The 13,226-nt window shown below is 59.5% G+C and overlaps 1 protein-coding gene across 1 annotated transcript; it reads left to right on the plus strand.

Moving 5' to 3' along the window:
• The first annotated feature begins 7,564 nt into the window (after positions 1-7,564).
• Positions 7,565-9,346, plus strand: EMD (emerin). Its single transcript, XM_065901225.1, has 6 exons — positions 7,565-7,646; positions 7,771-7,878; positions 8,038-8,115; positions 8,315-8,448; positions 8,917-8,963; positions 9,046-9,346. The coding sequence occupies exons 1-6, from the start codon at positions 7,565-7,567 to the stop codon at positions 9,344-9,346; spliced, it is 750 nt and encodes a 249-aa protein (XP_065757297.1).
• The last annotated feature ends 3,880 nt before the right edge of the window (positions 9,347-13,226 follow it).

Raw genomic sequence — 13,226 nt, forward strand, 5'->3', positions numbered from 1 at the left:
AGCCCGTAGCGCCCGAACCCTAGGCCGCCGCCCCAGACCCCCAGGCCCCCTGCCCCAGCCCGCCTTCCCGCTCTGCAGCGCCTGGACTGCGCACCTGCGCCCTGCCGGTCCCCACCGCCTCCCTCCCTCCCCGCTCCACCCGGGAGGAAATGGGGCACTGGGCCAGGAGGCCACCGGCACTCCTGGAGCCAGCAGCCTTGGAAGGGGCCTGGGCGTGCCGTTGCGCACTGGCACAGGGCGCGGTGTGATGCATGCAAAGACAGCGAGTGCCCGCCTCACCCACCAGCTGTCCACCTGGGGCGGGAGGGGCTTCCTCTCCTGTCGGAATGGCCCCTGAGCCCAGTGTGACCAGCAGCCAGGCAGCGGCGGGGGGCGGGGGTGGGGGCTTCCAGACTCAGAGGGACCTGCTCCGGGGTTCCAGTAAGACTTGGTGGGCTCTGAGCACCTGGGTATCGGTGGGCTTCAGAGCCGTGGTAGTGCAGAGCGGGCCCCCAGGACAGGGGGGCCAGGGGACCGAAGGGGACAAACCACGGAAGGCTACCAAGGCCTGCTGGGGAGCCGGGATGGTGTCAGGGCAGTGGGGAGCTATTTGCTCAAAATTAATTTTCTGGTAGATAACTGGAGACCGTGGGAGGTCACTGTGGGGAGACATTGACCGGCAAAGGCACAGGAGCGAGAGGCCTGTTGGGACACTCACTGCCACCCTCTTCAGTGAAGAGAAGCCAGCCTACTCATGGCTTTGTCACCAGAGTGGACTCACTTCCCCCAGTCCTGTGTACCTCCCCTCTCCAGGATGTTCCCTTCTTTACATCTTTTTTCCAGAAAGGCATGTCTCTGTTCCTCCTGCTTGATTCTTAGATTGACCCGCAGACTAGCAGTAATTAAGTTATCTGCTAAAGACCAGTGGGAGAGGAGGCCCTGGGTCAGCCAGCACGTCATGCCCAAATATGGTTGACTCTTGCACAGCCCTGGTGTCTGCATCACCCGCAGTGGGGCTGCAGTCCCCACCGGCATCTCCCTTGCCCTCCAGCATGCTCGCTTGGGAGCTGCCTGTCCCCCCACTGGTTTTTCCTCACCAGTGGTGGTGGCATGGGGTCTAAATGATGTTTTTCAGTCTGAGGCTCACCTCCTGTGCACTGTCCACTCCTGACCACTTTCAGACACATGTGCACAAAACTCCACACTGCGGTGTCTGGGAACTGGGATGGAGGTGGGAGAGAGAGCTGTAGAGGGGGACCCATGTGGACCCCTCCCTACCAGGCCCCATTCAAGAGGAGGTGAGAGTTGTCCTTCTGATTCCCCTGCCCCACAGAAGGACAGAATTACGCCAAGGACAGAATTACACCAAGAATTGATTCTCACTCCATAACTGCCATCCAATTGGGTCATCTGTGTTCATTCCTTAATCTTCAGAGAGCAGGGAAACTGAGTCAGAGTAAGCGACCAGAAGCCGGCTCCAGCAGAAAGGGGGACAGAAGCTGGGTGCCCTGGCTTCCAGCCCTAGGCTTTCCCTATTTGGGGGCAATAAGTGACGGGGGTGTAGAGGGTTCTTGTCCCAAGGGGACATAGTATCACCACCAGGTGGCGCCCCATCCCAAAGCCCCCAGATCGGGCAGCCCTTGGAAGCCAAAATCCAGCTCTTTCATATTTTCCCTTATTTGGAGTAGATTCTTGGATGTTAGACACACCCCGCCTCCCACCCCACTCCTGCCCTCAGACCCCAGGCCAGGCCCTCCCACAGGGGTGCTTCGGCTGATGAAGGAAGCCGAAGAGTGGCAGGAGGGGCTGCTCAGGCAAGTCCAGGGGCAGCACGTGACAGCACTCAAGTCCTGAGTTCCCACTTCGACAGAGCTGCCTGGATCACACACAGGTGGGTCTGTCAGCGGACTTCACCTGCTGCTCCTGGACCAGGTGGCATGGGAATCTGGGGACCCTGCCGCTCACATCCTGGCTGGTGTGTACATCTAGCTCAGAGCCAACCTGGGACAGGGCGCAGCCTGAGAATCTGGCCTGGCCACCCTCCCACCTGGGTCCCCGTGGAGCACAGCAGCCCAGGAGCCAGCCCCCATGTACCCAAGGCAGTTGGTGCCCAGAGGACTGGTGTCACAGGTACCCACTGTCGCCCTCCCAGGGGGCATACTGGCTGCGAAGTGTCCTTCCAGGTGGTCACTCGCGCTCAGCCCACACAATGTCCTGCTTTCAGGGCCTTGCCTTCCTGGACAGTCATGCAGTGACCCGCTCACGGGCACCCACGAGAGCCCATATCCCGCCAAACTCTCAGACACCCTCTCTCTCAGGGACCCCCGTGGCTTTCGGCTCCCACACTCCTGGGCACACACACAGGTTCCCGGGGAAACCCGGGAAGGCGGCTGCGCTCACGCACCCGGCTGCACCTGGCCCTGGGCTCCCGCTCCGCGAGCAGCTCGGTGACCGTTCCACTCGGCGCCCGCCTCGGAGGCCTCACCTGCTGTCCCTGCGGGCGGCCGGCGACCGCGGGGTGGCGCCTGGCCGGTCCTAGAGCCCGCGCCGAGCGCCTCGGGGCTCCGCTGGCGTCCGCTGCGCGCCGCGCGCCTCCACGCGAATGGGCCGCCGCCGCCCGCCTTCTTGTTTGCCGCACCCCCGCCCCGCGCCCGGCCCGGCCCGGCCTGGCGAGAAAGCCTTAATTGGTAAAATCGCCCAGGAGCGGGGGTGGCGGGGCGCCGCGGGGGCGCGCCGTGAGCTCAGGCGCCCGGGCCGCCGGCGACGCCCCCCCACCCCCGATGAGCTCACCGTCCAGCGAGGGGAGGGGCGCGCCCAAGGGGTCGCAGGGCCTGCGTCTCAGCCCAGCAGCAAAAGCCACCTCCTCCAGGGAGCCGCCCACAGTCACGGCCCCCCGCCTTTGCCCCGAGCCTGGGCTGTCCAGACAAGTTTGATTCTGCCTTGCGGGTGGGGGGTGACAGGCCCTTGCAGGTGCTCACTGAGCGCCTACCACCCGGAAGTCCGCACTGGGGCAGGGACCCGAGCCCCGTGATGAGCCAGCGTCCTGGCTGCCACTGATTTCGCCCCCGATGGGTGCCAGGCCTGGCCTGGGAGCGAGCAGTAGAAATGTTCTGGATTCTCAGGAGCATGATTAGGTGCAGTGCTGAGCTCTGGGCGTGTACAGCGGGGTGCCACCGAGGGGCCAAGTGTCTGTGAACTGGGCGGGCACAGCCATGCCCCGGCTCTGCCAGGCTCCCTCTTCCTCTTCTACGTGCCCATTGCCTGGTAGTTTCATATTCAGCTCAAATGTTACTTCCTTGGTGAAGGCCACATAAAGCAGTGTCTTAATATTTTGCCCACAACCCCCAATAAGAACTACATTTTACATCCTGAGCCAGTACCTGCATGCACACACGGATCGACACAAATAACTGAAACAAACGTTCCACCAGATGAAACCTTCCCTTACTGCCTGAAAACACTCTAGTTCCTATTCTATTCTACTTCATAAAAAGAGAGAAAAAAAAGAAGGAAGGGGGCTTCCCTGGTGGTGCAGTGGTTAAGAATCCACCTGCCAATGCAGGGGACACGGGTTCGAGCCCTGGTTCGGGAAGATCCCACGTGCCACGGAGCAACTAAGCCCATGCACCACAGCTACTGAGCCTGCGCTCTAGAGCCCGTGAGCCACAACTACTGAGCCCGCGTGCCACAACTACTGAAGCCCGCGTGCCTAGAGCCCGTGCTCTGCAACAGGAGAAGCCACCGCAGTGAGAAGCCCGCGCACCGCAACGAGGAGTAGCCCCCACTCGCTGCAGCTAGAGAAAGCCTGTGTGCAGCAACGAAGACCCACCGTGGCCAAAAATAAATAAATAAAAAATTTAAAATACCTTTAAAAACAAAAAGAAAATAAGGAAGGGAGGAAGGGAAAAAGGGAGAAGGAAGGAAGGGGGAGGAAGGGAGGAAGAAGTTTGGTCACACCTGCTAAAATGCTGGCTCTGCTGGCAGTGACCTTTCCACCTTGATCCATGGTGGGATCTCCTCGCAGTACCTCGGCCTTTGTTTCTCCCTGCTCCATCTACTGGGACCCCGTCCCCACAGCACTGGGTTATCCTCACTTGATCGATGAGTGGCCTCAGTTTAGATCCATAAGGTGGCTGTGTTGGAGCTCATGGCCAAGGCTGTCTTTCAAGGAGGGAAACCCACCTACCACAGGCATTGCAGTCGGAGCCAGGGGTACAATAGGTGGGGTAGCAGGAAGGAGACACCTTCATTTTAATTTTCTCTTTACACTACTATCTCCCTCCCCTCCCCCCCACACCCCTGAGACACACACATCTCGGGGTCTCTACTTCTTCCAGGTCTGGGGGAACGGTTTGTACAGCACCTGCTCTTCCCTGGTAAAGACTGTAATAAACACTTTTTCTCCTTGTGTTGAAGGTTCCTGAAAAGCACTAGAACCAGCTCCATTCCCACTGCCAAGGCAAGCTGACTCTCCAGCTAGCTGTGCCAACAGTCCCAAGGTGGACGGATGTGTTCTAGGGCTGGAACACAAGGTGTTAATTGAGAGGCTTTTGGTCAGCTAACCATTCCCTGCTGTATATTGGCTGTAACAATCTTCCACATGTTAATTTTCACAATAATCGCCATCTTACGACTTTTGCTACAATCTGAGCAATGTTTTAAAGTATTTGATTGCCAGGAAAAACCCATAGGATGTTTCACATCCTTGAAGAGAAAAACTAAGTTTTGTATTGTACCAAAGTATTACGGTTCTGATCTTTTTAAAAAAATATTTATTCAGTAACACTTTATTTATTTGGTTGCACCGGGTCTTAGTTGCAGCAGGCAGGCTCCTTAGTTGTGGCATGCATGTGGGATCTAGATTGAAACCGGGCCCCCTGCATTGGGAGTGCAGAGTCTTAACCACTGCACCACCAGGGAAGTCCCCTTAAGGTTCTTATCTTAAAGAAAACATTAATAGCTCAATGAATAATAGTCTCCTTGGACATGACTGTTGAGAAATGTATTCATGTTGATATTACTTTTCCTTATAATTTTTGATGTTGCTGGGATTACAAGTTATATAATATACTGCTTAGAATCCATTCCCCATTCTCAAAGGAGAAACTGTCTTCTTGTTCTTGACTTGGAATCGGTGGCTTCCAAGCCCACTCTTCCCAGCAAGACTCCCCTCAAGGCCCCAGATTTCCCCTAACAGCTCCTCTGCTGACTCAGAAACCCCGCTGGGCCACACTGTCCGGGTTAGGACCTCGAGGGCTAGGTACTGGCTGGGGGAACATCCATGAATGAATTGCACTCGGGGCCCTTGCGCAAGTCTCCTCCCTCTCTGGGTCCCCAATTCCTCCTCTGTGTGACAGGGGTGGTGCCGAGGGCCTCTCAGCTCTGACGGTCCAGGGCTCGCCTGTTTTCTGGTGGTCTGGGATGGGTCTGCCTGCAAATGGGGCTGGACTTGGGCTCCAGGTGGGCTTGTGTGCAGGGGACCATCACAAGTCAGACTCCTGGTGCCATCCATGGTGGGACCTCATAGCGGGGCAACTGGGGGAGAGGGAAATAAAAGGCAGAGGGCCAAGGCAGGTGCCGGGGGAGGGGTTGTTCCTAGAGGAGAAGGCAAACTTAGAATTCCTTGACCTCATAAGGAAACAGCTTGGGTCTGTATGGGGAGGGGTGGCATGGGGAGGACAGCCTCTGGGACAGGGGCCAGCACTGCAGAAGGCTTGGAGAGGTACTGGGGAATCTGATCTTGCCAAAACTGCAAATTCCAGGAGGCCAACTCTGAGCGGCCCAGAGCCCAAACGCCATCTCCCTTCCTGCTCTGAGATAAGCAGCAAGACCCTGCCCTGCCCTGGGCTCTGCCCCCTTGTACTGCCATGCATGTCTGGGGCCTTCATATTTTGGGAGACAGAGCAGGCCTCATCTTTACTCCAAAACCCAGCCTACAGCAACTTTTCTGAGGGTCTTTGTGTGTGGTCAAACCAGGGCCCTATATTCTCTCCACCCCATGAGCGAACCTCCACGCAGAACTGGTCTGTGACCCTCGCCACCTGGGCCAGCCTTCCTGCCTGGTCTTCTCCCAGGTACCAGCCGTCATCTATGAGAACCTCCTCCCCAGGCTCCCAGTTCCGGGAGGAGCACTTCAGTTCCCCCACACTCCATCAGCTGCCTTTGTTTAGAACGTGACTGTCATCTCCTTCCCAAACTCCACAGGGCAGCTCTTTACTGACCAAGCCCCTCACCAACTCCTGGTGACAGTCCCGGCTCCCCAGCAGGCCTTGGCAGCCTTCCGTGGTTTGTCCCCTTCGGTCCCCTGGCCCCCCTGTCCTGGGGGCCCGCTCTGCACTACCACGGCTCTGAAGCCCACCGAGACCCAGGCGCTCAGAGCCCACCAAGTCTTACTGGAACCCCGGAGCAGGTCCCTCTGAGTCTGGAAGCCCCCACCCCCGCCCCCCGCCGCTGCCTGGCTGCTGGTCACACTGGGCTCAGGGGCCATTCCGACAGGAGAGGAAGCCCCTTCCGCCCCAGGTGGACAGCTGGTGGGTGAGGCGGGCACTCGCTGTCTGCATGCATCGCACCGTGCCCTGTGCCAGCGCGCATCGGCACGCTCGGGCCCCTTCCAAGGCTGCTGGCTCCTGGAGTGCCGGTGGCCTCCTGGCCCAGTGCCCCATTTCCTCCCGGGTGGAGCGGGGAGGGAGGGAGGCGGTGGGGACCGGCGGGGCGCAGGTGCGCAGGCCAAACCCTGCAGAGCGGGAAGGCGGGCTGCGGCAGGGGGCCTGGGGGTCTGGGGGTCTGGGGGGGCGGCCTAGGGTCCGGGCCCAGACCCACGCTCTCCAAGGTCTCGCCCTTCAGATCAGGGCCCTTCCCGCTGCTGCTGTTGCCGAGGCGGCCGGCTGGGGCGCGGCCGGGGAACCCCAAGCGCTGGACCTCAGCTGAGGGTGGACAGCAGGGGGTCTGCGGGGACCGGGCTGGGTCCACGGGACTCAGGGAGGGCGAGCCCCAACCAGCGCGCGGCCCCGCCCCACTTCCATGTCCTGGCCGGTTTCTGCCGGTTCCATGGCCACAGGCCCCGCCCCTCTTCACTTCGGGCCGGAACAGGCCAGCGAGTGACGTCTTGGCTCGCCGACCCCGCCCCGCTCCCGGGTCCCGGCGGGTCTAAGCTCGTCCCCCTCGCGCGCAGGCCCCGCCCCTCGTTCCCGTCTTGCCCAAACTCGCCAGCGTGTGACGTCTCTGGGCTCGCAGGCCCCGCCCCCCTCCCGGACGCACAGCCCCACCCTCTCCCACGGCCCGACCCGTCCTCGGCTCTTCGGCTCTAGCGCGCCCTACATCCCTCTTTCGCCTCTAGCCAATCCCCGCCCATTCCCAGGGCCCGACCGCTCTGCGCCGGGGGCTCCCCGCGTCCTGGCTCCGCCCCGCACAGCGCGCGCGGCCCGCAGGGGCCGCGGTTGGACGCGATTGTGACGCAGGCGTGACGCGGGCGTAGCCGCTCCCGAGGCGCTCGCGCTGCTCCTGTCGCGCTCTGAGGCAGTCGTAGCTCTCGGCCTGTATCACCAGGCCCGGGCCACCCCCAGGCCTCTGCCGCCCGCTGCCCGCCATGGACGACTACGCGGTCCTGTCGGACACCGAGCTGGCTGCCGTGCTGCGCCAGTACAACATCCCGCACGGGCCCGTCGTGGGTACGCGGCGGCGGCCGACCCCGTCCCCGCGCTTCGCCCCGCGCCCCCTTCCTTAACCCCTCTCCGCGCCGCCCCCGGTCTCGCGGCCCGCGCCCTGACCGCCCTGTGCCCCTTGTCTGGCCAGGTTCCACTCGCAAGCTCTACGAAAAGAAAATCTTCGAGTATGAGACCCAGAGGCGGAGGCTCTCGCCCCCTAACTCGTCCGCATCCTCTTTCTCCTGTCGGTTCTCGGGTGAGGCCCCCGCCCCACGGCTCCACCTGGCCGCCCTCGGGGACAGGGTTTGGGAGGAAGGGGTCGCGAGGGGGTGGCAGGGGCGCTGGCCGGGAGGGGCACAGGGGAAAGGGGAGGTGAACCTTGGAGGCAAATGGCCCTGGCCCCTCCCCCATTCAGACTTAGATTCTGCGTCCGTGGACTCGGATATGTACGATCTGCCCAAGAAAGAGGACGCCTTACTTTACCAGAGCAAGGGTAAGGCAGGGGTGGGGTGGGCACCCAGACACCTTCATTCCAGTGTCAGGGAGAACCTGAGATCTCAACCCCCACCGTCCTGCAGTAGTCCTGGAGGGGAGAAACCGAGTCACAGGCCCCCAAATGGGATTCAGATTAGGGCCATCTGGCCAGGTGGGGACACCGTTGCTCCCTCTTCCCCGCTGCCCCCCTTCCCAAGGCTATAATTATGACTACTGTGAGGAGAGTTACTTGACCACCAGGACTTACGGGGAGCCTGAGTCTGTGGGCACATCCAAGGGCTTCCGCCAGCCCTCGGCTTCACTCTCAGATGCTGACACCTTTCACCACCAGGTGAGCTGGCTCTTGGGCACCCTGTACTTGGGTACAACCTGAGGGGGTGATTGTGGGGTTTGGATAAATCAAGGGGGCCACTGGGTGCAAATGGTGGCTCCGAGAGCCCCCAGGGAGAGGTGGGGTCAGCAGACACCTGCCGGGTCAGGGCCTTTTTGTGGGGGGCTGTCAGAACTGTTTGACTGGAGTGCCCGGTACATGCCCTGCACCCTTGCCTGGGATCTAGGTTTGAACTCTCTCTGAGAATCCTGGGGCAGAAAGTAGGGTGTAGGCAGCTGGCACAGTCGCTTAGCAAGTGGCAAGGCCCCACAGACAAGGCCGGGAAGCAAGAAGGGTGCTGGAGGGTGGCAAGGCCCAGGCCTTGAAGCAGTGTTCAGAATAGGCTGGCAGGGAAGTTTGGGCTGAGGGGTATGACAGCGCCACGCTGACCCTGCCAGCCAGTATCCTTACCCTGATTCACTTCTATAGGTTCACGATGACAATCTTTTCTCTTCTGAAGAGGAGGGCAAGGATAGGTGAGTAGTAGGGAGGGCGAGGGACTGGGGCTGATTCTGGGCTCAGGCCTTCCCGGCCTATCTGCTCCCCTCTCTGCCTCAGGGAACGCCCCGCGTATGGCCGGGACAGTGCCTACCAGAGCATCGCACACTACCGCCCTGTTTCCAACGTCTCCAGAAGCTCCCTGGGCCTGTCCTATTACCCCACCTCCTCCTCCACCTCTGCCGTGTCCTCGCCTTCATCTCCTCCTTCGTGGCTCGCCCGCCGTGCCATCCGGCCAGAAAAGCGGGCCCCTGGGGCTGCTCTGGGCCAGGATCACCAGGTCCCACTCTGGGGCCAGATGCTCCTGTTTCTCATCTTCGCTGCCTTCCTGTTTTTTGTTTACCACTGCATGCAGGCCTAGGGTAGCGACCCCTTCCGGGCGGAGCCCTAATGCTCTGGCTTCGTGGCTTGGGGCTAGCTGCTCTTGGAAGTCCTGGCTGACTGCCTTAGCAGTGTTTTCTGGGGGAGGGGGGTTGGGGCTTTTCTGCGTGTTCTAGCTTGGGGGTACTGGGACAGGGGCAGTGTTTGCTTCCCCTGCCTCGTCCTGTCAGGGAGGCAGCAGGCCTGGGCCTCTGCAGCATGGTGGGCCTGGACAGGTGTTCCTCTGGAGCCTCCTGGTCCTACTTGCCTCTGACCCTTAGGGCCTAGGAGGGCAAGAGCCTTCTCCTGGAGAGGAGAACGTGGGTGTCATCATTGCATGCCTCCTGTTCATTGTCACCTCATTGGGGGAGATTAACCAAAGGACACCCTGACTTTGTTTTCGTGGACAATAAAAAGACCGTTTATTTTTAACGTGTGGGTTCTTCCCTTTAATGTGGGGAGGGGTTGGGCTGCCCCCTGCTAAGGCCCTCCAGGCCTTGGGTCTCCAGAATTGCCATCTGGCGTTGTTGGTTCTTCTTTTCTTCCTTTGCGCTTGGGGTAGGGATCACATGCTACCCGTGGACATACTTGTGCTTTGCTTTTGGGGTCCACTCCCTGACTCGTTACCCAAAGCTCTTGTAACTACTCATAAAAACAACTGTCACACGGAGAACCCACTTGGAAATGCAGGCGAGGCTGCTTGCACGATGTCAGTTATGGGTGTTTAACTCTCCAGCAGAGGCCAATCTTGGTGTCCAAGGGTGGGGGGATGAAGAGGAAACGAGGCATCTGCTTGGTGAGCCATTTCTGCTGGAAAGCTGATTGTTCGATGCTACAGGAGAAGGCTCTTAGTACTCTGGAGTGCTCCATCACCTTTCGGTAAACCAGTTCCTCACCTGGCTATATTCTTTCTTATTGCCAGGTTTTCTGCTGTGGGTATTTCATAATTTTCAAAGAAGGAAACCTAGGGTAGACTGCCACAAGAGGCCGTGCGTCCTGGCTCTGCACTGCCAGTAGAGGGCAGTAAAGCGTGGAGAGGCTGGCTCCGTGTAAACAAGCGGGAATCGGAGGCACCACAAGGGCTACCTCGTTGTGTGGGGGCCTAGCATCAGTCCCTCTCACCTCTGACCGGCTCCTTGCTACAGGTGGCAGGACTTGGCAGAGCCTGGCCTCTCACCTGCATGTACACCATGGGCTCCTGAGCCTTTCGGGGCTCCTGAGCCTTTGGGGGCTCTTGGCTGTCTATGGCTGCATGGTGAGCTTTGGTCAGGGCTGGGACTGGAGCCATCCTACCGAAGCTCCTGGACATTTCTTTCTGATGCATCCTAGTCTCCCCATTTTCTTTTCTTGGGTGGGTGTTTTCTTAAAAATAACACAGGGCTTCCCTGGTGGCGCAGTGGTTGAGAGTCCGCCTGCCGATGCAGGGGACGCGGGTTCGTGCCCCGGTCCAGGAAGATTCCACATGCCGCGGAGCGGCTGGGCCCGTGAGCCATGGCCGCTGAGCCTGCGCGTCCGGAGCGTGTGCTCCGCAACGGGAGAGGCCACAACAGTGAGAGGCCTGTGTACCGCAAAAAAAATAATAATACACACTTTTCTGTGCATTTAAAATAAACAAAAAAGAATGATGGGACTTCCCTGGTGGTCCAGTGGTAAAGAGTACACCTTCTGGGACTTCCCTGGTGGCGCAGTGGTTAAGAATCCGCCTGCCGATGCAGGGGACACGGGTTCATATTCCTGGTCCAGGAAGATCCCGTATGCCGCGGAGCAACTAAGCCCATGCACCACAACTACTGAGCCTGCGCTCTAGAGCCTGCGAGCCACAACTACTGAGCCGGTGAGCCTAGAGCCCGTGCTCCACAACAAGAGAAGCCACCGCAATGAGAAGCCCGCGCGCTGCAACAAAAGAGTAGCCCCCACTCGCCACAACTAGAGAAAGCCCACATGCAGCAACGAAGACCCAACACAGCCAAAAATAAATTTATTTTTAAAAAATCCACCTTTCAATGCAGGGGACACGGGTTCCATCCCTGCTGGGGGAGCTAAGATCCCACATGTTGTGGGGCAACTAAGCCCGCGTGCCACAGCTACTGAGCTTATGCGCCTCAACGAGACAGCCCACGCACCCTGGAGCCCACGCCACAACTAGAGAGAGAAAAACCCGCACGCCGCAATGAAGAGCCCGAACATCACAGTTAAAGATATTCTGTACCGCAACTAAGACCTGACGCAGCCAAAAAATATATTTTTTTAAAAAAAATATTTTTAGGGCTTCCCTGGTGGCGCAGTGGTTGGGAGTCTGCCTGCCGATGCGGGGGACGCGGGTTCGTGTCCCGGTCCGGGAGGATCCCACATGCCGCGGAGCGGCTGTGCCCGTGAGCCATGGCCGCTGAGCCTGTGCGTCCGGAGCCTGTGCCCCACAATGGGGGAGGCCACAGCGGTGAGAGGCCTGTGTACCACAAAGGAAGGAAAAAAATATATACTTTTTAAAATATATACAAAAAAGAATGAAAAAATTGCTTCTAATTTTCTTACCCCTCCCACAGGCTCAGCCTCCTTTGTTTGCTGCAAGCCCCTCCCACCTGGCTCTCCCAGCACCCAGCCAACTGTGGCATGGACTCCCCAGGTCTCCAGCTTCTGCCCCTTGCCATCCCAGTGCAAGAGCTGAGACTTGTTTGCTTCATGGTGGGTGGTGGGCATGGGCAGGGGGTGCTGCCTTCTCATTGGTGGCAATAAGGCCTGATGGTCAGATCAATGAGCCTGAATGGGGGTGGGGATACAGAAGAGGTAGTCAGGTTGCCAGTGCACCAGAACTCCAGGGCGGCATGGTGAGACATCTTGCTTCAGCAACGGATCCCAAATCAAGTATGTTGGGAAGAGGGACCAAGCCTGTGAATGCAGCTCCCCCATAGGCTCTCACTACCTGGCACTGCTGTTCAGCTGGAGCCCCACCAGGTCTTGGCGGAGAGGCAAGTGGAGCCTAGGGACGTGGTAAGGTTGACTCGCTGATACCCTGTGGAGTAGCTGGGGCGGAGAGGGACAGCATGGGAGCAAGGGGAGCTGGGCTTGGGCCCTCCCAAGGAAGGGGAGAGAGATGGCGTGGCCTCCAGGTGGAATGGTCCTCTCCAGGCCTCAGGTCCTTGATCTGTTCCAGGAAAGAGGAGGAGGCTAGGTGTGCTTGGCAACCACTGTGGTGTCTGAGAGAAGAGAGGAAAGAGTCCCCACCCAGGTGACATAGTTTCCCTGTTCTCATTCATTATTCCCCAAGGGCAACCACATCCATTGATCACCATGCAGCAGAGAGAGGGTGTCTGCAGGCTCCTGGGTGGCTTCAAGCTTCCTGCCCCAGGGCTCTTAGACGCCCCCCTCCCAAAGAGTTGTAGCTCCCAAGGGCTCTGGACCGCCCCCAGCACTCCCCTTCAGGCTTGGCCCCACTTCCCAGGGCTCTGAGACTACCTCCCGCGAGAGCTCTGAGGGGCCCAGCTGCCTAAAAGTCCCCCGAGGGCTCTGGAGTTCCATCACAGGGCAACTGAGGACTTCCATTCCCCAGGGCTTAGGCCATCCTCCCTTCCCCCACCAAGGGCTCCAGTGGTGCTGGGAACACAGCAGGGGGCAGCAGCTGCCCAAGGTTAAGGGGACAGTGACTCCCCTGCTGTGTAGGTGCCAGCAGAGGTAGGAGGGAATGGTGGTGGTGGTGGTCCTGCCAGGCAAGGAGGAGCCTGGATGATGCAATGGAGCTGGTTGCAATGGACCTGGATGCGTGGCTGCTGCCAGAGGTCTGAGCCGCATCCCTAGTGGAGCACAGAAAGGAGGGCCCTGTGGGTGGGGCAGGGGGGTGGAGCCAGGAATCCTAGCTCAGGATCCTCCCACCCTTGACCTCCACC

Source organism: Phocoena phocoena, chromosome X, assembly GCF_963924675.1.
Source record: "Phocoena phocoena chromosome X, mPhoPho1.1, whole genome shotgun sequence".
Lineage (NCBI taxonomy): Eukaryota > Metazoa > Chordata > Mammalia > Artiodactyla > Phocoenidae > Phocoena > Phocoena phocoena.

What these genes read in the sequence shown, in the direction of transcription:
- EMD (XM_065901225.1), top strand. Translation starts at nt 7,565, where the DNA reads ATGGACGACTACGCGGTCCTGTCGGACACCGAGCTGGCTGCCGTGCTG. An exon ending in CCCGCACGGGCCCGTCGTGG is followed by an intron (nt 7,647 to 7,770) that starts GTACGCGGCGGC and finishes TTGTCTGGCCAG; the next exon opens with GTTCCACTCGCAAGCTCTAC. An exon ending in GAAGAGGAGGGCAAGGATAG is followed by an intron (nt 8,964 to 9,045) that starts GTGAGTAGTAGG and finishes TCTCTGCCTCAG; the next exon opens with GGAACGCCCCGCGTATGGCC.